Source organism: Crinia signifera, chromosome 11, assembly GCF_055691185.1.
Source record: "Crinia signifera chromosome 11, ASM5569118v1, whole genome shotgun sequence".
In the NCBI taxonomy this organism is placed as follows: domain Eukaryota; kingdom Metazoa; phylum Chordata; class Amphibia; order Anura; family Myobatrachidae; genus Crinia; species Crinia signifera.
Window position 1 is genome coordinate 110,041,153 of NC_139227.1, and position 27,817 is coordinate 110,068,969.

General features: G+C 48.6%; 1 protein-coding gene across 1 annotated transcript in view; it reads right to left on the reverse strand.

Moving 5' to 3' along the window:
* Positions 1-7,672, reverse strand: part of LIN7C (lin-7 cell polarity scaffold C) — a 28,778-nt gene extending 21,106 nt beyond the window's left edge. The window contains exon 1 of the mRNA XM_083164216.1: positions 7,520-7,672. Coding sequence (XP_083020342.1) covers positions 7,520-7,556 — 37 coding nt within the window. The 5' untranslated portion in view covers positions 7,557-7,672. The remainder of the gene's footprint in view (positions 1-7,519) is intronic.
* Positions 7,673-27,817: the final 20,145 nt, after the last annotated feature.

Below are 27,817 nucleotides of genomic sequence, written 5' to 3' on the forward strand. Positions count from 1 at the left end.
GGGCCCCCTCAGACACCCCTGATTTGAGGGCAGCGGTCCATTTAGTTAGAGCCATAGCCACCCAGGCTGACGCCAGGGCCGGCCTGCCCGCTGCCCCTGCCGTGGTGTATATCAGCTTCAGGAAGTTTTCCAACTTCCTATCCGCCGTATCCTTAAGAGACGCTGTAGGTATGGGCAACAAGGAGGCTTTAACCAGTTTTGCCACATGAGCGTCTACCCTGGGGGCTGTCTCCCAGGGGATCCTGTCCTCCTGGGGGAGAGGATAGAGGAAGGAGAAACGTTTGTGAATGATAAACTTCCTATTAGGGACCTCCCAAGCTTCCTTAATGACCGAGTCCAGGTTATCGGACTTGGGAAAGCGACTGAAGGAGCGTTTAGGGCGCTTAAAGATAGGGCCCGACTCCGCAGGCGGGTCAGCCTGGTCGTCTACTAGCAGGACCTTCTTAACCGCTGTAATCAGGCCTGGTACATCAAGGCGAGACGGGGGGTCCTCTCCAACACAGGTATCCCCTATGTCAGCGGCGACGTCAATGGCGTCATCGACTGCCTCCTCAACATAGTCATCATCATCGACATCGTCTTGCTCCTCCTCCTCCTCATCGTCAGTATCCTGCCCGAGGAGGGGGCGGAGTGGCGACGGTCTTCTAACTAAAAGCCTGCGTGTATCTGCGGGCAGTGGACCCTCCCCCTGGGCATCCAATGCTGGGGGGGCTGCACTCGCTGCCGATGAGGACGGCATGGACCGCTGGGGCAGCGCAGCCGAGACTTTATCAACTAGCTGCGCCATCATCTGCACAAGGGATGAGGCCCAAGCAGGCTCCTGAGAGGAGGCCGTAGGCGTGGGCAGCGCCTGCGCATTGTAGCAGCCTGCGCATACGCCGTCCTGTACATAGTCCAGGGGAGATAGGCCCGCATTACAGGCTGTGCATGACAGCAATGCTGGGGCGTCCCCCTTTTTGGACTTGCTCTTCGGCATAACTACTGTAAGTACAGGAGGGCTGAGTACAAAAAGACACCAAATACACTGCAGCAGCTATTGGGTTAATAAGTACACATATACAGCAAGCATACAGAGGCATACAATGCAAATAGAAAGTCAATGGCACTAGGCTCTTGCAGCAGCTATGGCTGACTGGAGCACTCAATAACTGTGACCTGTGTCCCACAGGAGAGGTACAGGGGGGACTTGCCCAAGCCTCCTGGCAGTGAAAGAGTGGAACCTCGGGTGGCACTGGAGCTTCTCCGTGTCCCTCCTCACGTGCAGCCAGGCAGACAGGAAGGGATGTCAGTGGCGGGAACTCTCTGTGCGCCAAGCACAGTTCCCTGCCTACTGTCCCCGGGGGAGGGGCTGATGTGGGGGGAGCCTCCTCCCCCTGCTAACAAATGACCATAGGGAAGGTGTCCACATGCAGCGCTGGTAAAATGGCGGGGATCCGGCGCGCGCCGGGCGGCCCCGCATACCAGCGCTGCTGCCCACAAACTAGTTTCCCTGGTGGTCCAGCGGGACGGGCGGCGAGCCGGCCGACCGCTTGCTAGCACAGCCGGCGGTCACCCCTCGCCGGCTGTAGCAGCCATCTCTATGCGCCTCGCTGCGCTATCGCACACGCTCCCGGCGGGGAGCGTGTATTACTCACAGTGCCGTCCCGGTTCTTCTGAAGCGGGCGCCTGTGGTCCCCGGCGTCCGGCTGTGGCTGCAGGCTCCCCAGTGCCCGGGGGCCGCTGCTGGTCCCCACCCGCGGGTGGCGAGGCAGCGCCGGACCCGGGTGTTGGAGCCAGCAGTGCAGGGGTCTATTCAGACCTCCAGCGCTGCTGCTCTGATAAAAAAAAAAAAAGTTATGGCTGCTAAATAGCAGCCCCTCTTTTGGGTGCATCTGGCTCCTGCCAGCACCCTAGAAAAACTGAGGTCCGTGGCCTGGAGGCGGGGTATAGGAGGGGAGGAGCCTGACTGCCTGGGAGGCAGTTAAAGTTATCCTCTAGGGTGCTGGAGCTCACTCCCACTCCTATTACCCAAAGTAAAGCTGTGGCCCCTGATGTCTCCCGAAGGAGAAAATTCCCATTCAAATTAACGGGCAGACACTGATTGTCTAAGAGAGCTCTTGTGTGGTACAGTAAGTACACTGCCATCGCTCGGGGGGTATACACATGGGCACTTATTCAGATCTGATTGCAGTACAAATTTGGGCAAAACCATGCTGCACTGCTGGTGGGGCAGATGTAACATGTGCAGAGAGTTAGATTTGTGTGAGTTATTTTGTTTCTGTGCAGGGTAAATACTGGTTGCATTATTTTTACACTGCAATTTAGATTTCAGTTTCAGCACACCCCACCCAAATTTAACTCTCTCTGCACGTCACATCTGCCCCACCTGCAGTGCACATGGTTTTGCCCATTTTGAGAACATATTTGTACGGCGACCAGATCTGAATAAGGGCCATGGAGTGATCTGTGCATGTGTAAGCAATCAGACTATGGCTGAAATCGCTCTGTGTGTATACCCCTTAAGGGGTGGGAGGGTATCCCATTCGGGACTCGGACTGATGGAACATCCCGACAGTCGGAATCCCAGCCAGCTTTAGGGTCTTCAATGTTCCGGCTGTCGGAAATTCTGCATATTGAAAAACCACGGCCCTTTCAGACACTACAACAGGGAGGCGAGCAGGAGAGTCCTGAGCGGGACTGAATACTGATCTGACACTGATATCGCCACTGGTGGAAATAGTCAGAGATTGAACATTGCCCCATTCTGGAAGGGACACGCAACCTAGCATTTCATCAAGGATAGCGACCGTGGTTGAACACGGGTTCAACCTGGTTCGGCTTTTGGACCTTATTCTTGTGCATGCGCACCATTGCGAATTTGCAACGGTGCACAATGTTTCCTTGATGTGCATGTGCTGGATGCCAGCGGGTGCTCACACCCACCAGTGCAGGCGGGGGCTCATCCAAATGGCCTGATGACACTGGTGCCAGGGGCGAGCAGCTGACATCACTGGATGCCAGGTGCCCGCCATGTTCCCCTCCAGGACACAGGCAAGCCTTTGTGTGTGCGCACCACATCATTCGATGGTCAGCGACCATTGAATGACGTAGGCGTCACCTCATAGGCTGCAGACATCCATTCGCAACCGTGCAGGCAAATTTGGGGGCAGCAGCCTGCAGACAAGCATAAAAAAATACCTGCAGCGCTGCGTGTCAACCAGAATCACCTCCCTAGTGTGAACGGGTTCCCCGGATGAATACTATCTGCAACTTTTTAGCGTCAAACATGCAAAGGAAGAAAAAAAAAATTGTTTATATAAAATACACAATTAAAAAAAAAGAATGACACTAATCTTTAACATTGTGACGGGAGCGAATGCCAAATACAACTGCAGATAATCGAGTATTCTGGTCAAAAAGCAACAGTTCCAAAGCTGGCAACAGTTAGTGTTGCCCTTTTCAACAACTCTCTGCGGGACACCAAGCTCGCTTTTGGATCATTTATGTTTTCTCAGTACAAATATGCAATAATGTTATCTCCATGTACACAGGCCAAAACGACACGGCTCCCACATAGTATCTGTTCACTTCACAGCCATCTGCCGCTCACAGAGACGCTCCACAAAGCTCTAGATTACCGTTCTCTCTTATTATGTGATGGAATTAACTCTACACTGACCGCAGCCACTGACTTAGTAGTGGCTCTCCCCTGTAGTGGCTCTCCCCTGTAGTGGCTCTCAGCTATAAATTACAGTTGTCCGCTTAAGACAGGCATATCCAAACTGTGGCCCTCCAGCTGTTGTGAAACTACACATCCCAGCATGCCTTGCAACAGCAAAACTGCCATATTCTCCCTCCACACCCTACTGGATGGTAGGGTAGGAAATACCACCTGTCGACACAGGTCGGCTCAAAAAAATGTGAAAAACGGGTGTCAATCTTTTGAATGTCACCCTTCCCATTGTCGACCTAATGCTTGTGTCAACCTTTCGTCCCGGTCAACCCAAGCCATGTTGACCTAATGTTTGTCAACCTTCATAGTGTCGACCTAGTGACCCTTCTGACCACACATGAACTGGCACTGCCAGGCCACACAATTGCTCAGCACAGGCAGTATTTTCAATTAAGTCTGGGTACATACCTGTTCCACTGCCGCATCAGTGTGCAACTTTACCTTGACCGGCCACTGGGTTGGTGCAACGGTCGTACCACCGTTGTATTGGTCAGGATTTCCAGCTAGGCGGGCATTTGAATTTGCCTGTGATGTCAGCCGCCTGTATGTACAGCCAGAAGAAACTATGGTACTTGTGTATTTTAGCGGCGCCCATCGCATCGCATACCAAAAGGCATGCGATGGTAGGCGATGCGATATCGCGCGATGTTGTACAATGTCATACAATTTTAAAATTGTATGACATGGTATATGGCATACAATGCGATGCAACATTGTATAAGCACCCTAATGGGTGCTTACAATGTTAAATGCAACCCCTACGTCACCCCCCCACTATAAACGTGGGGGGTACGCGTCCTACGACCTTTTCATACCCCCACTATCCAAGTCGGCGTGGAGTTGAGAATAGAAAGTGTGGTGAGCGCAGCGAGCCACCGAGCCCGAAGCGTGGCGAGCGCAGCGAGCCCCGCGAGGGGACGCGGATAACTGTGAAGCCCGCGAGGGGACGCGGATACCTGTGACGGTATCCGCGTCCGCTCGCCACGCTTCGGGCTCGGTGGCTCGTCACACTTTCTATTCTCAACTCCATGGCGACATGGATAGTGGGGGTATGAAAAGGTCGTAGGACGCGTACTGCCGCCCCTCGCGGGGTCGCTGCGCTCGCCACGCTTTGGGTTCATGTTTATAGTGGGGGGTTGGCGTGGGGCTGCATTTAACATCGTAAGCACCCATTTGGGTGCTTATACAATTTTTAATCGTATAGGGGGCCAAAATCGCATTGCATCGCATCGCATGCCATCTGGTACATGGCATGCGATGCAATGCGATTAAAACATTGCGCAACCAACATCGGGGGCGCCGCTAAAATACACAAGTACCGACACTATATTTCTGCAGATATACAGGCCATCATATGTGCGGCACAGTTGATATGATGTGAATTACATTGTTCCAAGACTATTGGGGGTACACACCCGCTGACAGGATCACAATATATCGGCCAGCGTGTAGCCAGCATTAGGGTTTTTCTCCCATTAACAAACTGGTCCCAGGTAACGCTTTGTGCAGTTTGGAAGTTGATCACGCACCCAACCTAAAGGCCCATACACACTGGGCAATTCTGAGCTTTTCACTTTAACCGTTTGAGCTGCTTTCGGCTCAAAAGCCGCCCAGTCTGTATTGTCCGGCGAGAAGCGCTGATGCGTTCTTCCGCATTATTGGCGGTTGCAACCGCTCATCTCAATGGCTTTCCATAGCGTCCTGCTGCGAAAACCTGTCCAGCCTGGAGAAAATCGCTTGGCCGAGCAAAAATCGCTCAGTGTGTATGCATAAGCGATTTTCTGACGACGACACGCTGGGCAAAAATGCAGAGATCATCTTCCAATATACCCAATAAATATCTTCTCATTGCGGACACTGGAAACCCAACCAGCAATATCATAGAACCTAATGAAATACTTTATCTAATTTATAGCACAACGGTTTAATAGACGACATCCATAGGATGCTGCGTCCTGCAAAACACTTGGGGTGGCAGGGGTATATATTTAGCTGGAAAGACCCAGAAGCTCTGTGGGCATGTACAAAACTCTGGCTACTTATACACATCGCATGATTTGGTGCTTGGATTCCTTATACCAGGCATGGCCAAACTGTGGCCCTCCAGCTGTTGTGAAACTACATATCCCTGCATGCCTTGCCACAGTTTTAGCATTCCCTAATAGCATTACTGTGGCAAGACATGATGGGACTTGTGGTTTCACAACAGTTGGACGGCCATAGTTTGGCCATGCCTGCAATATAATATATCTGGGGTGAAATGTAATAGGATGAGAGATTCAGAAAATGAGAGATTTGGTAGAAATCTCCAGTTTTTTTTAAAGCGGCAATTATTTACACTGCAAAACCAGTTTGATTTTGCAGTGTAAATGATTGCCGCTTTAAAAAAACTGGAGATTTCTTACCAAATCTCTCACTTTCTGAATCTCTCATTCTATTACATTTCCCCCCTGGATTTATGTGAATCAGTGGCGTATCGATAATGTTTGCACTGCACTGCGGGGTCCACCGAACAATCTTGCTTAATACTTAACTATCCAGAGTCCCGCATCGGTAGCGCAGCACAAATCATGGGGAAAATGGCGAGCAGACATTTTGCCAGTGTTTTGCCCAGGTGCAGTAGAGAAATCACCGGTGCAGACGCCATGTTCCCACAGACCAGCGCATGTGCAGACTGCTAGACACAAAAGCATGCCACATCTCACTTAATATGCCCCTGATGTGAATGTTTTTGTTCTACATCATGAGGTCCCCATACACTAGTACGATATACCCTTCTTACACACGATTTCAACCCTTACGGCCTTCATACACAGGTCCAATTTGACCTTTTTTCATCAGATTTATCGGATAAAATAGACCAAATTGGATGCGTTTGACATCCCATCCGATACACGTTCCCGTGCACATCTGATCAGTGATACATCGCAGGTGCTTTTTAGCACCTGCAAAGTATCCCATCCTATCTGTAGGCAGGTGCCAGCCTGCAGAGTGGGGAAGCTCCTCCTTTCCTTCCCCTGCCGCCGTAGTAGTGGGAAGCGGCGGGCGTACAGGATATTGGAAATCTCCCATTCAAACGAATGGGGCCCACTGATTGGCCGAGAGAGCTCTCTCAGCCAATCAGCAGCTCAATCCTTTTTGAATGGGAGTTTTCAAAATGTCCTCCCCGCCGGCAGCTACCCGGGAGTCCTTTACCCGTCAGTCCTTTATAAATCGCATGCGATTTATCGCAATGTAACAAACTAACACATCAAGTGCCAAACCGCATGCAACCTTCCCGGGGGAGTTGTCCCACAGACAAGTCGGACCCACGTATGGGGACCTTTAGATCCCCTGTGCATCGGATTGGATCCCGCAGCCATGACTGAGGATACATCAGATGCAATGCGATAGTAGCTGGGGAGCCCAAAACTTGCAGGAAAAAAAACACAATAAAAGAAAACAAACAAGAGACAACAACAGAGAAAGGAGAGAACATATATATGCGGACCTGGGACAGAAACATGCAATGGACACACAGTCATTACAAGGGCAACTGCAGGACCCTCCCCACATAAGTGAGGCTTACTATAATCCTACTCACACTCCCATAAGGCAGGCTCACTTACACCGGTGTTAGCCTGCAGCCAGAGGGCACGGCAGGCTCGGTGACAGCAGAATGACAGCTCCCCGGAGCAGTACTGGCACCTTTCCCCTAACTGTCATGGCGGACAGAGACTCACAGCACGGACCAAACCCCGGCCCGTGCACGTATCCCGCGCCTCTCCTCTGCCTGCACGGGCTGTAGGACACCTCAGCAAGTCTCACCTCTGTCCAGCCGCACAGGTTCCCCGGACACCGCCATCTTGTCCCCGGCAGCAGCAGCTCTGGCACTGGCGGAAGTGACGTGTGAGGACCGGGCTGGTGTGGGCAGGAGGGAGAGATGGGTGGCCTCACTCTGCCTTATGCAGCTTATTCGTCTGCCAGTAGTTGTAGGACCACCCACTTATCGGAATGTCTGCTCACCGTGGGGCAAATTTACTAAAGGTTCCAAAAAGGAAAAGATGTGCTGTTGCCCATAGCAACCAATCAGATTATGTCTATCATTTGCTAGGAATAGACAGAACCTGATTGGTTTCAATGGACAGCACCACTTTTTTTCATTTTTAGAAACTTTAGTAAATGTTTAACCCCATGTGTCATATGTTGGTGTGCCTCAGTGTGTTCCTCTATGGGAGCAGCAGTACTTCATAATCCCAAATTGTGCATGTTAAAATTGAGTTGACAGCAGGTGGGGCCTCCACAGGGCAGATTATATTCTTGGTGTGTGAGTAATACTCCATTATCAGGATTGCCTACCCTCTGGGAATGGCCGCGAGGCTCCCGAAAATCGGCTCCCCCTCCCGGCCCCCTGAAAAGGTGAGCAAACCTGGATTGCGGGATTTGCAGTACTGGGGGTGGGGCTTTATGATGTCTACATCAGGCCCCGCCCCCCGAAGTGCTGCTGACAGTGTTCTCCCGGAGAGGAGACTTTAAAAGTAGGCAACCCTGCCATAAGTGAAGGTATTGGTGGTTATCGGAGCTAATAGGATAGTCCCTGGAAAACCTATTAGCAGTGTTACAGTACCAGTGCTAACAGGACATTGGCGGATTCAGGGGGGGGGGGGGGGCACCCAGGCACGTGCCCCCCATGTCATTTGTAGCTGAGGACCAGGGCTTTCCAACAAGCACAGCCCCGTGTCTCTAGCCACCCGGGAACTGGAGATATCGCCTGGCAAAGCTGTAACGTTTTCCCCATAGGATAATATGGGACCCATTAATTCCGACCCCACCCGGTTCTGAATTTTGACACAATCCATGTGTTATTATGTGAATTTTGACACAATCCATGTGGCATTATTTGCATTTTGGCTCAATCCATTTGGCATCATGTGTAAGGGACAAGTATAATGGGGTCTAGTATTTTGTTGCATAATGTGTAGAAGTTGTATATGATGTGGTACACTACACTCAAGGATACGCCCCCTGTTGAGTGGCCACACCCCCTTTTCCAGAGCGCGCCTTCGGCGCGCGCACAACTTCATTCTTCACTTTTGTCGCCATGGTGGGCCTGCATACTTTAAATGCCAGGGCCTATTTTTAATCCCATTCCCACCCTCTCACTGCCGCTCTCTTAGCATGTACACTGGCACCACTAACACTGCCCCTCCCCCAACCAAACCCTCTTTTATCATGGTGCCCCCCCCCTGTAATTTTATCCTGGATCCGCCCCTGTAACAGGATACCCCCTTTAAGGCCCCCATGCACTAATATGAGGTATCACTTGTGAGCCTCAGATGACAAACCTCTTCCAATGGCCAAGTGACTGGATCACATGTGATACATCGTATGTGGTCACTTTGCATCATTCCATTCACCTCCCAGGGATAAGAAATCCTTGTTGCAGCACTGGCAATCTCTGGATGTAATGTGCACAGAATGCTCATCGGATCGGAGTCATAAGTAAATGTCATACAAGTAATTTGCCAATCCACTTATTTTTGATGAAATTGTGGTAATTTTCCACAGGTTTATAGTCATTTTTCGCCAATGCCATTTCGACGAAAAAACCCAGTAATACTGCATCGCAAAAATGACTAAAACCCGTCCAAAAACATCCACAATGGTATAGTAACGGTCAAAGTAGTCCTGTTTTTCGGTTAGCCAAAAAAAGGAATAATTTGACCCGTCTCTATTCAATTGCAGGCCCCCATAGGCTCCTACGTAATAATGCCTGGAAAAAAAAAAACTGAAAAATGTATTAATTAACCTATTTAATTTATCAATATATTATTTCTTTTTTCAGGTATCATATCTTATTATAGGAATGATTATTCTGGCCAAAATGACAGAATAGATTCTGTTATAATGAGTTCCCAAGAGCCCAAATTTGTGATCAACCACACATTACATCTAAACAAGTCTGGCTAATAGGGGGATTTTGGGTAAATCAAATGTATTTTGAATCTTTAGCAAACATGAATTTATTGAGAGCATAGCAGTGGAAAAACGTTAACAAATCATCCCACCAATGCATCCCAATTATTGCTCACAGACTGCAAAATACAGAGCGCTACTAATTAGAGAGAACACTGGATCCTTATACTTGTCCAAACAAACATAAACCCCACAATATTAGTGTCTGTTTAACCCCTTCAGTGGCAATCCCGAGAATTTTCCGGGCTGTGCCTCGGGGGGTTATTTTGGTTCACTCTTTCTGACAAATTCCTTCTTATAAGGACAAAACCATGTGCACTGCAGGTGGGGCAGATGTTACTTGTGCAGAGAGAGTTAGATTTGGGTGGGGCTTTACTTCAAAGTTAGATCTATATTGCAGTGTAAGAATAAATCAGTCAGTATTTTCCCTGCACAGAAACAGAATAACTCTCCCAAATCTAATTCTCTCTGCACATTTTACATCTGCCCCCCTGCAGTGCACATGGTTGTGTCCTTCTAAGAAGGAATTTGTCAGAAAGAGTGAACCAAAATAACCCCCTCAGTGCCCAGTCTGGCAAGCCCGGAAAATTCTTGGGATTGCCACTGTTAACAGCCGGGCAGCGCTGCTGAGTTCAATCACTGAACTCAGGTAGCTTCGCGCTGCCTGGCTCCCTCCCCTCTGCGGCGCCTCCAGCTCCCTCCTCCTCCTCCCTCCCCTCTGGGTTTTGTATGAAGTTATGTAAGAATCATCGCTTTTACAGGAATGGGGCGGGGCTTAATTATGGCAAGCCCCGCCCCCTGAAAAGCTGCAGAGAGTCTCCTGGAGATAACTATTTTTGTTGTGTGCATCTTTGCTAAAGTCCTCAAATATACAATGCATTGTATATTCACAGCAGTTATTTCAAACATAATAATAATTGCTTACTTCTAAATAAATCTGCCATTTAAATGTTTTACTGAATGCAGCAATGTTGTTGCCTGTCTGCCTACCAAATTCTATTTAGTTACAAACAAATAGAAGTGTATAGTATGTAAAGGCCCACATACATTAGGCCAACTTGTGCACCCACAGCCCCGGGCGCTTCACGCAGCCCGGACCCTATGCCATACTTGCCTAACCTTCCAGAATGGCCGGGAGGGGGCGGGGCTAAAATGACGAGATTCGTGCCATTTTGCATCATTTTAGCCCCTCCCCCCCGTCCAAGGACCCGATAATTGATGCGGCTGTCTGTCATGGGGGCTTCCCCAAAACGAAGCCTCTTCCAGCTGCCAGCCCCCTTCACATACGTGTGTGCTAGTAGTGCGGATCGGACCAACACATCGTGGGTGCTAATGCGATATGCCGCTGATGGGTCCGATCTGACAGATTGAACCTGCAGCAGGTTCAATCTGGGTCGGATGGGATGGGATGTCAAACACATCGGATTTGGCCCAATTTCTTGGCCCGATCTGACGGAATTGGGCGAAATCGGCTCAAATCGTATAAGTGTATGGGCACCTTAACAGTGAAGATAATATTTTGAAGGAGAACTCCCATCTTAGTAAATCAAACTTCATTGAGTCTGGTGGTGATTTGGGTCTACTCCTGTCCTGGGTTCTGCTTTGCATGAGTGCCGCCATGTTGGATAGATGAGCTTACTTCAGTCTCTCTCAATCACTGATTAGCTGCCACCTGACGAGGGGTCCTACTGGTGCGGCAAAATGCAGTATGTACAGTGATACTCGGAAGTGCCAGATTCTGGGAGCGCTAGTGTGCTATCAGTACTAAACCCCTGTCAACTAGCATGTAACCCTTCTAGAAATGAGCAAGTATCCCCTGGCAACAAGCATGCAATTTCTGGCATGGGCCCTGTCATCGAGCTTATAACCCCTGGTAATGAGCATGTAAGTAAAATGATTATTAATGTATGGCAAGGGTGGGTGCAATATTTCTACATACGCCATTGGTTAATAATAGGGATAATCAGAAGAAGCAAAATCATCTAAGTCCACATTCACCTCCAGCGCACACATATTCCACAGCGCTGTACAGAGAATATTATTAGCAGTAATTTATATAGTGCACACATATTCCGCAGCTCTTTACAGCGAACATTCACATCAGCCCCTGCTCCAATGGAGCTTACAATCTACAGTATATTCCCTACCACATGTACACACAGACATTCTAGGGTAAATGCACCTGCGCCTCAGACAGCTGGAGCGCCTCTCCACCGGCGCCTACATGATCCCCTCTCCGCCGGCGCTGTGTGAGAGGCGCTCACTAGGCTTTCTATCGATGCCGGGGACCAGGGCCGGTGCAAGCCCCCCGCCCGCCCCAGGCAAAAAAACCCGCGCCGCCCGTCCGCCCGCCGGGGGGGGGGCACGGGTGCGGACGATACTGCGGCACGGGGGTGGGGGGAGGGGGTGCGGCGGGCGATACTGCGGCGGCCGATACTACCCCCCTCCCCCCCCGGAGCATAGGTGGTGCCGCGCTGAAATCCCCCCAGCGGGGAGCGGGCGGCACGAGGGGAGCAGGGACCATGCCACGGGCGGGATAGGAGAGGGGAGAGGAAGGATGATCACACAGACTTACCTGCTCCCCACTAACTGCTTTCGGGTACCTCTTTATGGTACCTCAGCGGCTCAGTACCGCCCTCCAGCGGCCGGCGCCCTAGGCAAATGCCTAGTCCTGCCTAGTGGTGGCGTAGGCCCTGCCGGGGACAGAGCCATAGACGCCGGGGACAGAGCCATGGCGCCGGAGTCACTACGATAAGTACGCTAACTATGCTAGGTAGCCGTTGGCCTGCCGCAGAGTCACTGCGCTAACTACGCTAGGCAGCCATTGGGCTACGCTCACAGCGTAGCTTAGCCTACGCTGACAATGTAGCGTAGCCGGGCGCCGTGCTATTACACAAGTACCATATAACTCGATGGTTGCTCATCGTTCAATGATTTTTCTAGCCTTCTGTATGAAAAGTTTATACTTATTTTTCATATAGCTGCTTTCCGCAAAAATGGAGGCAGGCGCTGACGTCATGTGACATCAGCATCCTGCATTCTGACAGGCCCACCCAGCATTCTGTGGGTGTTCCCACCGTTTTTCCGGGCACCTCCATGCTGGGCGTGCCGGTCGGAACACTCAGGCAGCTGGGTGAAAAATTTCGCCCATTATGTCAGTATCTGACTGCATTTTAACTATATGTTATGTTTCCATTGGCTAACCTATTTTAGCAGGCAAGACTAGGAAAGACAATGTTCTGATCAAAGATACGTAAGATAAGTCTCTCTCCAAGGATCTTCGTCTCCCGAAATAATTCTTCATTTTATGCAGCTTTAAGAGGAAAATGAAATATTTAAAATAATATTTTTACACTTTGAAATAATAGAAATGAAAACTGTCCACACTTTGAGAAGCACTGCTTTCCTTCCCACTTTGAAGAAGCACTGTGTAAGTAACAGATCAGTTTCCGTCGGCTGGAAACTTGCATACCAAGATTTAATTGTTAATTATATGGCTTGCCTTTGGAATGCTCAGTTTTATTCTTGTCTTTCATGCTGATTTTCAGCTACTCAAGAAGTGGCATCTCCTTTGTGTCAGGAGGATAAAGTAGTTGTTTTGGAATGTTAAGGGCTGAATTTGTTATGTTGTTAATATTGGCATCATGCAAAATTTACACTAGAGTCATTTTTCGGAACACAGATGCTCAGTAATACCAACTACAAATGACAGCGACCCTAGACAACATAAAGGGCCCTTAAACAGCAACTCCATAGGGGCATTTGTTTTTTGTGCAAGGAGACACCCTCCCAAAAGAGAAGAGCCGGCTTACCAAGACTGTACAATTCAATATACTCCCCCCTGCCCCCCATCAACCGAATACTGCTGCAGTCACATTATTCTATTGGGAAATCACTGTCATCTGCAGAAGCACAAAGGTTGAGGCTCTACCGCCAAGACACCATTTGTCCTTTCGCTTTTCCTGATTGGAAAATCAGGACACGTTAGGCCACACCCTCAGCCATTGCAGGATTGGGAATTTAAGGTTACCCTAAAATGTCCTTACATTTTCACACCTTTAGCCTGCCAGATTATACCCTGAACACACCCATTCCATAATACACCCACACCTACAGCCCCCTAAAACACCCACACCACCAACCTGCCACCCTCTACCTCCTAATACACCCACACCACCAACCTGCCACCCTCTACCTCCTAATACACCCACATCACTAGCTTGCCACCCTCTACCTCCTAATACCCCCACACCACCAGCCTGCCACCTTATACCCCGAACACACTCAATCCAGCATGCCACCCTCTACCCTCTAGCACCCACACCACCAGCTTTCTACCTCCGAATACACCCACACCTCCAGCCTGCAACCCTGTACCTCCTAATACACCCACACCTCCAGCCTGCCACCCTCTACCTCCTAATACACCCACACCACCAGCCTAGCACCCTCTACCTCCTAATACACCCACACCACCAGCCTGCCACCTTATACCTCCTAATACACCCACACCACCAGGCTGCCACCCTCTACCTCCTAATCCACCTACACCTCCAGCCTGCCACCCTCTACCTCCTAATACACCCACACCACCAGCCTAGCACCCTCTACCTCCTAATACACCCACACCACCAGCCTACCACCCTATACCTCCTAATACACCCACACCACCAGCCTGCCACCCTCTATCTCCTAATACACCCACACCACCAGCCTGCCACCCTCTACCTCCTAATACACCCACACCACCAGCCTGCCACCCTCTACCTCCTAATACATCCACACCTCCAGCCTGCCACCCTCTACCTCCTAATACATCCACACCTCCAGCCTGCCACCCTCTACCTCCTAATACACCCACACCTCCAGCCTGCCACACTCTACCTCCTAATACACCCTTACCACCAGTCTGCCACCCTCTACCTTCTAATACACCCACACCATACCCACACCCACACCACAGTCAAATCAGCTTCCAGCTTCCTGAGCCACAGGTGTGGGAGAAAATGAAGGAGGAGCTGTGGCCGTGTCACGGTCCGCTTCAGATGACAACCTCCTGACCAGCAGGTCTTTGCACCACTGTAGACTTGTGTCCGCTGGAGACAGAAACACAACATACTCGTTAACCGGGGATCGAGCACAGTGACTAGAATGCATTTCTTTGACTTTAATAGACTGACCACCCTCGTATCTTGGCAAAGTGTATGAAGGGCTTCATCCACAAGAGCAACCTGCTTTGCAGAATCGCAACTCTTTAGCTCCTCCTTCACTTTCTCCATCTGCTTCTGCAACAGCTTGATCAGGGGAATGACCCTGACTTCACGTGTGGCAAGTTCAAATGGCTGGAGAACCTTGCACAACACGGAAATCAGTCTCCACTGCTCTTGATATAGGTGCATCCCACTCCTTTGCTTATGTCATAGGTGGCTGTGTAGGCTTGAATGGCCTTTTGCTGCTCCTCCATCCTCTGCAGCATATAGAGGGTGGAGTTGGAGATGCTGCTGCTGTTGCTGTGGAAGGCGATGCATCTTCTCAGTGGGTTGTCACAATCATATAGTCCTTAGTTTGCCCTGTACCACTTGTCCACATGTCAGGAAAGTAGGTACAACTGCATTTTTCAGTGCACTGAGGACACTTTTTCGAACATCTCTATACATCCTAGAAATTGCCTGCCTAGTGAAGTGGAATCTAGATGGGATTTGGTAACGGGTACACAATACCTCCATAAATTGTCTAAAGGTGCCCATAGTAAGATTTATCTTCAGATCTGGCTGGTTGGAACAAAAACATGGTTATGGATGAGTGACAGTTTGACAGTTTTCCAGCATTTCCAAGCAAATGGTCAACTGTCATTTGCTCTCATCCATAACCATGTTTTTGTTCCAACCAGACAGATCTGCAGATAAATCTGCGTGTGTATGGTGACCTTAAATCCCACTCCGTTGATGGTGGACACTGGACGCACGTCTAACACCAACATAGACTTCAAGGCCGCAGTTATCCGCTTTGCCATAGGATGACTGCTGTTGTATTTCGTCCTCACCGCAAATGACTGTTGGGCAGTTAGTTGGTTCATGAAATATGTAGCGGTCTTACGACTTCTCCTCTGGGATGATGAACGACTTCCAGCAGCAGCAGCAGTATTAGGCGTAGCATTGCAGGATCCTCCAGAGGAATCGCCGATAGAAGAGGAGTCAGTCATGCTGATGACATGGCCTCCCGGACTACATCCAATCCGGATCGAGGAGGAAATTGATAAGGAATGACTTGCTGGTGCGCTTGGATACAACAGGATCAAGGGATTTAGGTGTCCCTGGACTGCTTAGGGTCCTAGCCACAGTTCCTGAACTAAACAGTGACTTATGAATGAACTTCTCGTGACTCATAAGCGAGGATGTCCCTAGGTGGCCAACAGCCTTACCACTGCTTATTGCAGCTTTACATAAGCTACATATGGAGAGACAATTGTTGTCCGGATCTGGATAAAACTAATACCAGACCAAAGAGGTGGATTATTTGGTCTTCTGCACAGGCATGGCGATGGCCATTTGCATCCCAAGGACAACAAATGTCTCTGCCTAGTGCCTCATTTATGCAAACCCCATCACCATCAGCAGCATCCTTCTAGTCAACTTCCTCCTCAGCACCAGCTACATCACTGTCCTCCTCCTGGTGTACAACATTGACACCTTCAATCTCAAAATCAGGAACTGGACTGTGGGTGATCCTTCCAGCATATGCAGAAGACAAATGGTGGAAGGAGCCACCTCTTCACGTACAGTGATGGGAAGGTGAGGCATCACAACCACTAACACCCTTGGACTCTCCTTGGGGATTTGTGATACCATTGGTGAAATTTAACAGGATGCGATCATTATAAAGGTTCTAAAATCATACATTATTGCATTTTCTGATATCAGTATCAGTATTTTTTTTTACTATTTCTGGAATGTGGATTTGCGGGTGAAAAGTGCGGTATGGTGCGATTTTTAGTCATAAAAATGTGCACATTTTAGTTATGAAAATATGCAAATTAGTGAACATGTGTGATTTTTTAGGCATGTGCGATTTTTTTGGGACATGAAAATCTGCGGTATTTAGTAAAAAAGAAATGGCGTGGAGTCCCACCTCCCAAGAATAACCAGCCCTGGGCTCATTGAGCCGGACCTGGTTCCAAAATATGGGGGGCCCCTAGTTTTTTTGTCCCCCGTATTTTTGGAACCAGGGGCTGGTTATGCTCAGGAGGGGGACCCCACACCATTTTTTATTTTATTTTAACGTTACACATTTTTTAAGACAGAACCATGCACAGATCGCATTGGTCTGTGCATGGTTCTGTCAAAATTGTCTGTCAGAATCTGGTCTGATTTTTGGTAACTTTTTACAAAATTGCATCCTATTAAATTTGTGAGTTGTATATGTCACGATCCGAGTATTAAACATAGAAACATAGAATGTGACAGCAGATAAGAACCACTTGGAGCGTCTAGTCTGCCCCTTTTTTAAACATGTTACCTCAAACCATATTTAAACCATAAAGCAAGTGCTCTTACCGGCAACGTGTCTGCACAGGCTGAGCTTGCATTTCAGATCCAGATGCATCCTGGGTGCTATGCGTCTCTCCGGTAGTCATCTCCCGGTTCCCGCAGTGCTGCTGAGTCCGCGGCTGAGCAGCGTCTCGCTCCCCTCACGTTGAGTGACAGTGTCCAGTGCCCGGCAATCCTCCAGTCCACCGCCATTGCTCCCGGCCACAAGCATGGTGGATGCAAACAAGCTTTCCCGCCTTAGCCTGACATGGGGGCTGCCATGCTTCTTTCAGTCACTGACCCAGTCTGAACCATTCCTGTGCAGTCTAAGCTCCCTGTCATACATACCTGGCCATCCTGGCCTTCCAGTGGCTATAAGTATGCTGGGAGCCCACAGACTGAGGCTAGTGCTTCAGTTGTCAATTGTCTCCTGTTGGTGCGCTTGTCTCTCTCTCTCTTTCTCTGCTGCAGTGTGATTTACTCCAGGTATTCCAGCTCCTGTGATCCAGTGTCTAGCCTTGGGCCTTCACCTCAGCAGTTCTCAGCCTAGCTCCGGTGCATTCGATGTTCCAGCCATCGTTCATTAGCATTCAATGTTTTAACCATTGTTCCAGTGCATTCGATGTTCTTACCATCGTTCAGCAGCATTCGATGTTCCAGCCATAGTTCCCCAGCATTCGATGTTCCAGCCATCATTCCACATCTCATCCAAAGGCAAGCTACAGTAAAGTGTTGCTCCTACAGTATTCACTTTATTGTCTCGAGGACCTTATCAGTGCTCTGCACTGCACCATATACCATCTGTCCGTCATTGTATCAGTCATCTTGCATACTCCATAGTATTCCTGGACTTATGCAGCAGTACCAATGGATTTTAACATCAGTGCCACTGGACTTATGCAGCAAAATCACTGGACTTTAACGGCAGTATTCCTGGACTTATGCAGCACTACCAATGGACTTTAACGTCAGTGCCGCTGGACTTATGCAGCAAAATCAGTGGACTTTAATGGCAATATTACTGGACTTATGCAGCAGTGCCACTGTACTTTTGCAGCAATATCACTGGACTTTAACAGCAGTATTACTGGACTTATGCAGCAGTACCAATGGACTTTAACGTCAGTGCCACTGGACTTATGCAGCAAAATTAGTGGACTTTAACGGCAGTATTACTGGACTGGAATATACAGCACTTTCACTGGACTGGACTATACAGCAATTTTAAGTTTCACTGGACTGGACTATAGAGCAGTATCACTGGCACTGGACTGGTGGACTATAAAGCACTTTTAAGTTTCACTGGACTGGACTAGTACAGCAGACAGTACTATCACTGGACTGGACTAGTACAGCAGACAGTACTATCACTGGACTGGACTAGTACAGCAGACAGTACTATCACTGGACTGGACAGGACAGCACTAGAGTCACTGAACTCTGGACAAGACAGCACCACACTATCACTGGACTGGACAGGACAGCACTAGAGTCACTGAACTCTGGACAAGACAGCACCACACTATCACTGGACTGGACAGCAGGACAGCAGACGAGCAGTTAGGCAGGCGGCCAGGACATTCTGCCTCTTCACTCTCCTAGACTGGAGTGAAGATGGCATGCAGCTGCCCGCCCTTTTAAAGGGTCTGGACAGTGGCGGATTAGCCACGGGGCGATAGGGGCGGTCGCCCCGGTTCCCCCACACATCTGTGGGCCCCCAAACCCGCCACCCCAGACCCGCTGGTCACTAGTCTGAACTAGTTACTAGTTCCCATCTGCTGCAGGGACTCCGCCGCTCACTTCACATACGCCGCAGGGATCCCCTGCCCGCCAGCGTTACCCACCAGCCGTAGATACAGAGGGGGGGGGGAGGGGGCGATCGCCACCCTAGGATCAGCATGATACATAATGCCGCTGGCTGCCGGGCGTACTCCTCCAACTGTCTGCATTAACGCCCGGCCATACCTGTGAGCTAGACAGCGGGTGGCGGCGGCAGGAGGAGGAGAGCAGCAGCAGCACTGTGCCCGGACACTGGTGGTGGGAGGCGGGCCCTTCAGCAGCAACAGAGACAGAATGTTGCTGTAGTTGCACCAGGACCGTGACGAAGCATTGATGTTTCTGGAGCAGGGGCTGGACGAGGTGTACAGGTACAGCCAGAGCCTGGTAGTGTCCTGTCAGTTAACAGCACACAAGTTCTCTGCGTCGCAGAGTGTCCAGCCCCATGTGGCGAGTGTCAGATCTCGCTGCCTGACTGACCACCCTCACGCTGCCCAGGTACGGGTAAGGGGGGGGGGGGAGATGATGGCTCCGTCCGCTGAAGGGGGGGAACAGACCTTTTTGTCCAGGGCCCCCACACACCTTAATCCAGCCCTGGGTCTGGATCTCTCAAGATCTGACGGCAGGATCTCGTGAGGTCTGGAGACCGATGCTCTGAGTCAGGGCAGGAATTCCTGAACATGCTCGGAGTGCGGGTTTGGATTGGGGTGTCCGGATTCCCCCAAACTGAACTTGCACATCCCTAAATAAGACTCCAGAGTCTTCTGTAGTCACGGGTTCAATCCCACTTTGTGTATTTATTAAGCCTCTTTGAGGGTGGCTCTCCAACCTGCCAATACACCTCTGTTCTGACCACACTAGGAAAGGTTGGAACTAATGCAGGAGGACCACACACTCTGGGTTTCTGCGCTATAGGTGTACCATCTCTGGCTGGCACACCATAGTACAGTGATTGGTTTTTTGGTTACTAATTTGATTTAGCATCAGCCCATCTCCTGCATCTGGGGCTGAAGCAGCCTAAGATGCGCATCTCCACCTTCTCCACCCTGACATAGAATGCAAGGTATGGCCATTGTGTATTTAGGCTACACTAGCCAGCCTTCTGCCTCTCTAAGCATGTATAGTAGCCACAGGTAGGTACATCTACAGTACGTCTACATACAGCCTTAGACACTGTTATTAGAGTTTGTGCTTAGGAGTTGGACATATGCCTAAACATAGGTGCCGATTCTGTGCTTGAGGGCCCGAGCACCCAAGGAAATTGATGAGCACCCACGGAAATTGATGAGCACCCACCCGCTCAGCAGCGGCCCACCCGCCCGTGTCCCACTGCACTCCCCTCCCTTGTCGCTGGCACAGGTACTGTGTGGGAATTTATGTACCTGCACTGTGGGGGCATTTATGTGTTTGGCACTGTGGGGGCATTTATGTATTTGGCACTGTGGGGGGGGGGGGGATTTATGTACCTGCACTGTGGGGGCATTTATGTATTTGACACTGTGGGGGCATTTATGTATTTGACACTGTGGGGGCATTTATGTATTTGGCACTGTGGGGGCATTTATGTATTTGGCACTGTGGGGGGGAGATTTTTGTACCTGCACTGTGGGGGCATTTATGTATTTGGCACTGTGGGGGTATTTATGTATTTGGCACTGTGGGGGGGGGGGGGGGGGTTTGTACCTGCACTGTGGGGGCATTTATGTATTTGGCACTGTGGGGGCATTTATGTATTTGGCACTGAGGGGGGGGGGGGATGTTTGTACCTGCACTGTGGGGGCATTTATGTATTTGGCACTGTTGCCATAATTTGAATATTGGAGACAACTGTGCTGCGTAATATAAATCAGTATTATTTTGTGGCCACGCCCCTTTCCCATGAAGCCACTCCCCTATATTTTTGGCTTGAGCACCCACCAGCAAAAACATAAATCTGCACCTATGTGCCTAAATCCACATGAGCCCCATAGCGTATAATGAGTAGGTGGAGTGCCCAGTCTTTATACATTGTACACTTTTGGTCTCCACTAGATGGCAGTATACATTAATAAGTACATGACTTATATTTGCTATGCAGGCACAGAGCAAACCCGAGGGCAGGGAACAGAGACAATGTACAACATAAAGCAATACATTCTTCTACATAATCTACAAATACCATAATAAACATAGCAGGGTAACAGATGTATGATGGAGAGGTATTACGTTTTGGAGAGTGATAAAGTGGAACCCCCACGAGACTTGTTGTGGGATCCTTGTGGCAACCATGAGGACTAATTAAGCAATTGGAAGTTTCCAATTAGCTTAATTCATCTGGAATTACTCCCCTTCTGCAGCAGTGTCTTCTTTCTCCAGCTTTGGGATCCAGCCCTCTGCAGCAGGGAGGCAGCATTTCTGCCTCACAGCACTGAGGTCATGTGTTCTATCCCCACCATGTGTTATATATACGGGGCAGTACGGATGGTGTAATGGTTAGCATTACTCCCTCACAGCACTGAGGTCATGTGTTCTATCCCCACCATGTGTTATATATACGGGGCAGTACGGACGGTGTAATGGTTAGCATTTCTGCCTCACAGCACTGAGGTCATGTGTTCTATCCCCACCATGTGTTATATATACGGGGCAGTACGGATGGTGTAATGGTTAGCATTACTGCCTCACAGCACTGAGGTCATGGGTTCTATCCCCACCATGTGTTATATATACGGGGCAGTACGGATGGTGTAATGGCTAGCATTTCTGCCTCACAGCACTGAGGTCATGTGTTCTATCCCCACCATGTGTTATATATACGGGGCAGTACGGACGGTGTAATGGTTAGCATTTCTGCCTCACAGCACTGAGGTCATGTGTTCTATCCCCACCATGTGTTATATATACGGGGCAGTACGGATGGTGTAATGGTTAGCATTACTGCCTCACAGCACTGACGTCATGGGTTCTATCCCCACCATGTGTTATATATACGGGGCAGTACGGATGGTGTAATGGTTATAGCATTACTGCCTCACAGCGCTGAGGTCATGGGTTCTATCCCCACCATGTGTTATATATACGGGGCAGTACGGACGGTGTAATGGTTAGTATTACTGCCTCACAGCGCTGAGGTCATGGGTTCTATCCCCACCATGTGATATATATGGGGCAGTAAGGATGGTGTAATGGTTAGCATTACTGCCTCACAGCACTGACGTCATGGGTTCTATCCCCACCATGTGTTATATATACAGGGCAGTATGGATGGTGTAATGGTTAGCATTTCAGCCTCACAGCACTGAGGTCATGTGTTCTATCCCCACCATGTGTTATATATACAGGGCAGTACGGACGGTGTAATGGTTGGCATTACTGCCTCACAGCGCTGAGGTCATGGGTTCTATCCCCACCATGTGTTATATATACAGGGCAGTACGGACGGTGTAATGGTTGGCATTACTGCCTCACAGCGCTGAGGTCATGGGTTCTATCCCCACCATGTGTTATATATACGGGGCAGTACGGACGGTGTAATGGTTGGCATTACTGCCTCACAGCGCTGAGGTCATGGGTTCTATCCCCACCATGTGTTATATATACGGGGCAGTACGGATGGTGTAATGGTTAGCATTACTGCCTCACAGCACTGACGTCATGGGTTCTATCCCCACCATGTGTTATATATACGGGGCAGTACGGATGGTGTAATGGTTATAGCATTACTGCCTCACAGCGCTGAGGTCATGGGTTCTATCCCCACCATGTGTTATATATACGGGGCAGTACGGACGGTGTAATGGTTAGTATTACTGCCTCACAGCGCTGAGGTCATGGGTTCTATCCCCACCATGTGTTATATATACGGGGCAGTAAGGATGGTGTAATGGTTAGCATTACTGCCTCACAGCACTGACGTCATGGGTTCTATCCCCACCATGTGTTATATATACGGGGCAGTAAGGATGGTGTAATGGTTATATTACAGCCTCACAGCACTGAGGTCATGGGTTCTATCCCCACCATGTGTTATATATACGGGGCAGTACGGACGGTGTAATGGTTAGCATTACTGCCTTACAATGCTGAGGTCATGGGTTTGATTTCCACCATAGTCAGAACTGTGTGGAGTTTGTATATTCTCCTTGTGCTTGCGTGGGTTTCCTCTGGGTACTCCGGTTTCCTCCCCCAATACAAAAATATACAGGTAGGTTAATTGACTCCCAACAAAATGAACCCTACAATGTCTGTGTGTGCGTGTACATGTGGTAGGTAATATAGATTGTAAGCTCCACTGGGGCAGGGACTGATGTGAGTGTTCAACTATACTATGTACAGCGCTGCGGAATATGTGTGCGCTATATAATATAACTGGTAATAATAATCTCTGTACAGCGCTGTGGAATATGTGTGCACTATATAAGAAACTGGTAATAAATAAATATTATTAAGATCATTTTGTATATCCTCCGCTTGCTTATTTGAGGCTCTTTTATCATTTACAAATGTCAAATGCGGAGTAGGTAGAAATAGAGAACGTGTCTAAACAGCATATATATATATATATATATATATATATATATACATATATATAACTATACAGCAGCTCACTGACACCTTTCATCTCTAAATAGACTTTAAGGTAAATTTACTAAAGCTTTTAAAAATGAAAAGAGGTGATGTTGCCCCTAGCAACCGGTCAGATTCTGTCCATCATTTTTTATTATGCAATAGAGAAATAATAGACAGAATCTGATTGGTTGCTATGGGTAATATTGAAGCTTCAGAAAATGTACCCCTTTGTCTTGAAAGGTATCTATGCGAAATGCCAATGCGTAATTATATGTCCCTCCCGGGGGGTTAATGGGTCCTCTTCCTAGGATCCAGTAAATCAAAGGGTGGTCGACCTAAAGATGGTCAACAGTCATTAGGTCGACACCACTAGGTTGACATACTGCAAGGTCGACATGGATCTAGGTCAACATGGGACAAGGTTGACAGGTCATTAGGTCGACAGTCAAAAGGTTGACATGGGGTTTTTAACAGTTTCTTGAGCCAACATGTGCCGACAGGCGGTATTTCATGCCTTACCATCCACTAGGGCCATGCGAGGGGATGAGGTGCACTTAATCCTATGTCCATGTCGTCTGTGTCAACATTCGGGGAAAAAACTGTGGAAAACCCCATGTTGACCTTTTGACTGTAGACCTAGACCATGTCGACCTAATGCTTGTGTCGACCTAATGAGCTTGTCCCATTTCGACCTAGATCCATGTCGACCTTGCAGTATGTCGACCTAGTGGTGTCGACCTAATGACTGTTGACCATCTTTAGGTCGATCAACCAATCCATACATCGACTAACATTAAATGCAATTTTCCTGTGTTCCATTAATTAAATAAGAGATTTTGGTACTTGTGTAGTTTCACGGCGGCACTTCCCAGCAGATCGTATCGCAGGTCAAATCATATGCAAATCATATGCAAATATTGCGTGCGATTTGTATACGATTTGCATAAGATTTGCATATGAGTTGACCTGCGATGCGATTTAGCACACTATCCACGTCAGCCCGAAGCGTGGCGAGCGCAGCAAGCCCCGCAAGGGGACACAGTACGTGTCCTCATGACCTGTTCATACCCCCACTATCCACGTCCGCGTGGAGTTTATTTCATAAAGTGTGGTGAGCGGACGTGGAATACACGTCAAGTAATCCATGTCCCCTCGCGGGGCTCGCTGCGCTCGCCACGTTTTGGGCCCGTTTTCCAAGTCCCCTTGTGAGGCTCTTTGCGCTCGCCACGCTTCTGGCTCGGTGGCTCGCTGCGCTCACCACACTTTATAATATCAACTCCACGTCGACGTGGATAGTGGGCGTATGAACAGGTCACGAGGACGCGTTCCGCTGCGCTTGCCAAGCTTCGGGCTGACGTGGATAGTGGGGGTGTGCTAAATCGCATCGTAGATCTAATTGTATGCAAATTGCATGCAAATTGTATGCAAATCGCTTGCGCTATTTTATGTAATATATGGGTTAGTTTATGGAACTTCATGGGTAAATGAAGAGGAGGGTTTTTTAAATTTGCATTATTAAATTCAAATTTTTATTTTGATTAGTGGCTTAGAACTGACAATTAGCATTAATCACACTGGTCATTTACTGTCTTCTCATGAATAGAATGCTATGGGGCCTTCCATAACAAATATATGGTAAGACAAGATTAATATCAAATATCCAATATTGTATTTCATTATTGGTTTTATTCTGAAACCCTACATTTTCTAAGAAAAACCCGAAGGTTATTCTTGTTGCTTCGTAATTTAGCCCAGTTTGGAATTCTTCTTTAGGACGTATCAAGGATGATACAGATAGTAAAACCCAGAATATGGAATTTGGAAGTGCATATAGTGTATATTTGATGCATATGTATTATGTATATGTTTATATGAGATATGTCACTGCCCACCATGTTCGCATTTAATGCCGAGTTCCTGTCTTGGACTTCTGTGTTCTCACCATTAACACCCTAACGGATCTGAATACCAACTCCCGTTTAGTGACACCCATGGCCTATTGGACAGGGCGAAAATAGCTTCTTGAGAATGGGTTTAGGGTAAAATGGATCTGGATGGGGTTTTGGAGAATTGATGGTAGAATGTATTCTGATGCTGCTTTGACCACACAACAGATGTTGATCGCCCATTGATCAGTTTGCCCACATAAGTAAGTAGCTGCTCTTCCAGCACATGAACCGTACAATGTGTCCCGATCCAGGCAATAAGACGTATATTCCTACCTCTAAAGTGTCTCTCCAGAGGTCACTTGGCGCTCCAGCAATCCCTGCCTGTCATGTCTGCCTGTCAGCTCCAGTCTCCTGTGGCTTCCATGGTGCCACCATTATCATAGGCCCCAACCATGTGGTGTACAAACACTGTTTCCCTCCTTCCTTGGGCATGGGAGCAGCCATGTCCGTTCCAGTCACCTGTTTGTTCACAGCCAATCCTGAGTGTCCTCCTGTCCTGCTAATTGCCTAACCAATGTTCTCCCATCGATCTCAAGCATCATCGGTGTTCCACCATCGATCTCAAGCATCATCGGTGTTCCACCATCGATCTCAAGCATCATTGGTCATTACCTGCTGTGGCTCTGAGCAACCTTACATATGCGTGGATGCTCGGGGGGAAGTGGGCGGGCAGCTGACATCTGGTGATGTCAGCTGCCCACCCCCTGCATTTCCGTCATGGCCGCATTAGCACAAGAACGCCCAGTGTTCTCATAGGAACGCCCGTGGAATGCTGGACGTTCCCATTTGCTAATGGGCAGCCCGACGCCCCCTGCCCTCCACCCACAGTTTGTTCGCTGTGAGCGCGCACACCCAGCGCATGCACATACACAGAAATGCTCAAAGCCCAAACATCGGCCCCCGTGCGAACGCACGCGGGCCAGCGAAAGGACCTGAATAAGGACCACTATGCAGCCAAAGAGGTCTGATAGAAGCACATTTGGAAGCAAGCTGGGTGAGCACATAAAAGTTCAGTAGACAAAGACTTTGCTGAAGCCTAATGTTGGAGTGGGTTTTACATTGACTGGTCTACATTTTGGCCACAGTGACATCATCATGTCTAAAAGACTTTAAGTGACCATTAATAGAGGACGAAGCAGGACATCCGACAACATGTGCAGAGGTGGAGGGAAGTGACGGAACAAACCGGGAATGACCAGATGAGTTCCAGAGCAGCATGACGTCCTCGCATTGTTATTTTCTTCTTCACGTAATTGGGTGTGATCAGAGGTTACTGTTCAGTTTGGAGAATCCTATTCATTTGAATAAAAAAAAAAAACTTTAAAAACTCATGTCGATCTTTTTATATGTCTACCTTTTTCCTGTCAACCTTTTTTGTCAGTGTCAACCTTTTTCCATCTCAACCTTTTCTCCATGGCCACCCTGTACCGGTCTACCTTTTGGGATTGACCTGTTGACCTAGACACTGTTTAGATCTACACATGTTTAGAGAGAACTGTACATAGTGGGCAAGCCTCCGACATGCCCCCAGACCACCCCATTCCCCTCCGAATCGCCCTCTTCCTCAAATCCCAGCAATCCCAACTCTTGGGGAGGGGGGCGATGCATCATTTTGCCTCATTTTGATGACATCTGACTCCGTCCCTGCACAGAAAAGTGCAATTGAGCTTCTCATCTCTGGGATTCTCCTGGAGAAGAGTATAAAAAGTAGATCAGTATAGCCTAGTGTGCGTCAATTTCAACGGCGCTTTGTGTTGGCCATTACCTATTATAGACGTGTGATTTACATCTTACAATCTTCTTGCAATCCGCCTGTCCAATGTTTCATTCTACGCCAGAGATTGAAGCATTCAGTATTTAATTCTGCAGGATGTCAGCTACAGCAGTGTAAGCACAAAGAGAGTAAACTATATGTTGAGGATCATTGGACTTATAACATGTGGTTAATTTGCAGCCTAGTAAACGGTAGCTCAATTTCCATGCATTACGAAGGAAGTTATACCCAAGAAAGCACCTTGCACTCTGCTCTCCATCAGTCAGCAGTGAGGAAATAACCAGCTTTCTCTTGGAGTACAAGAGCATTGAATTACCGTTCTGTCTTCCTGCAGAAAACATGCAATATTTATAAGTTATGTGCTGTAAAAGGAAGCTGTGGACATGGTAGGGAGGCGGAGGGTATGACGTAACCTCCATTCTTTCATATTTAAACTGTGAATGGAATAGTATATATATATAAATACACCACCCCGTACCTTAACATTTCATGAGAGGAATTCACGGAATCCCATGTTTATATCATTTGCTGAAAGATTCCTTGTGTGGGAAATAGGGATGGTCCATAAAAAGTAATA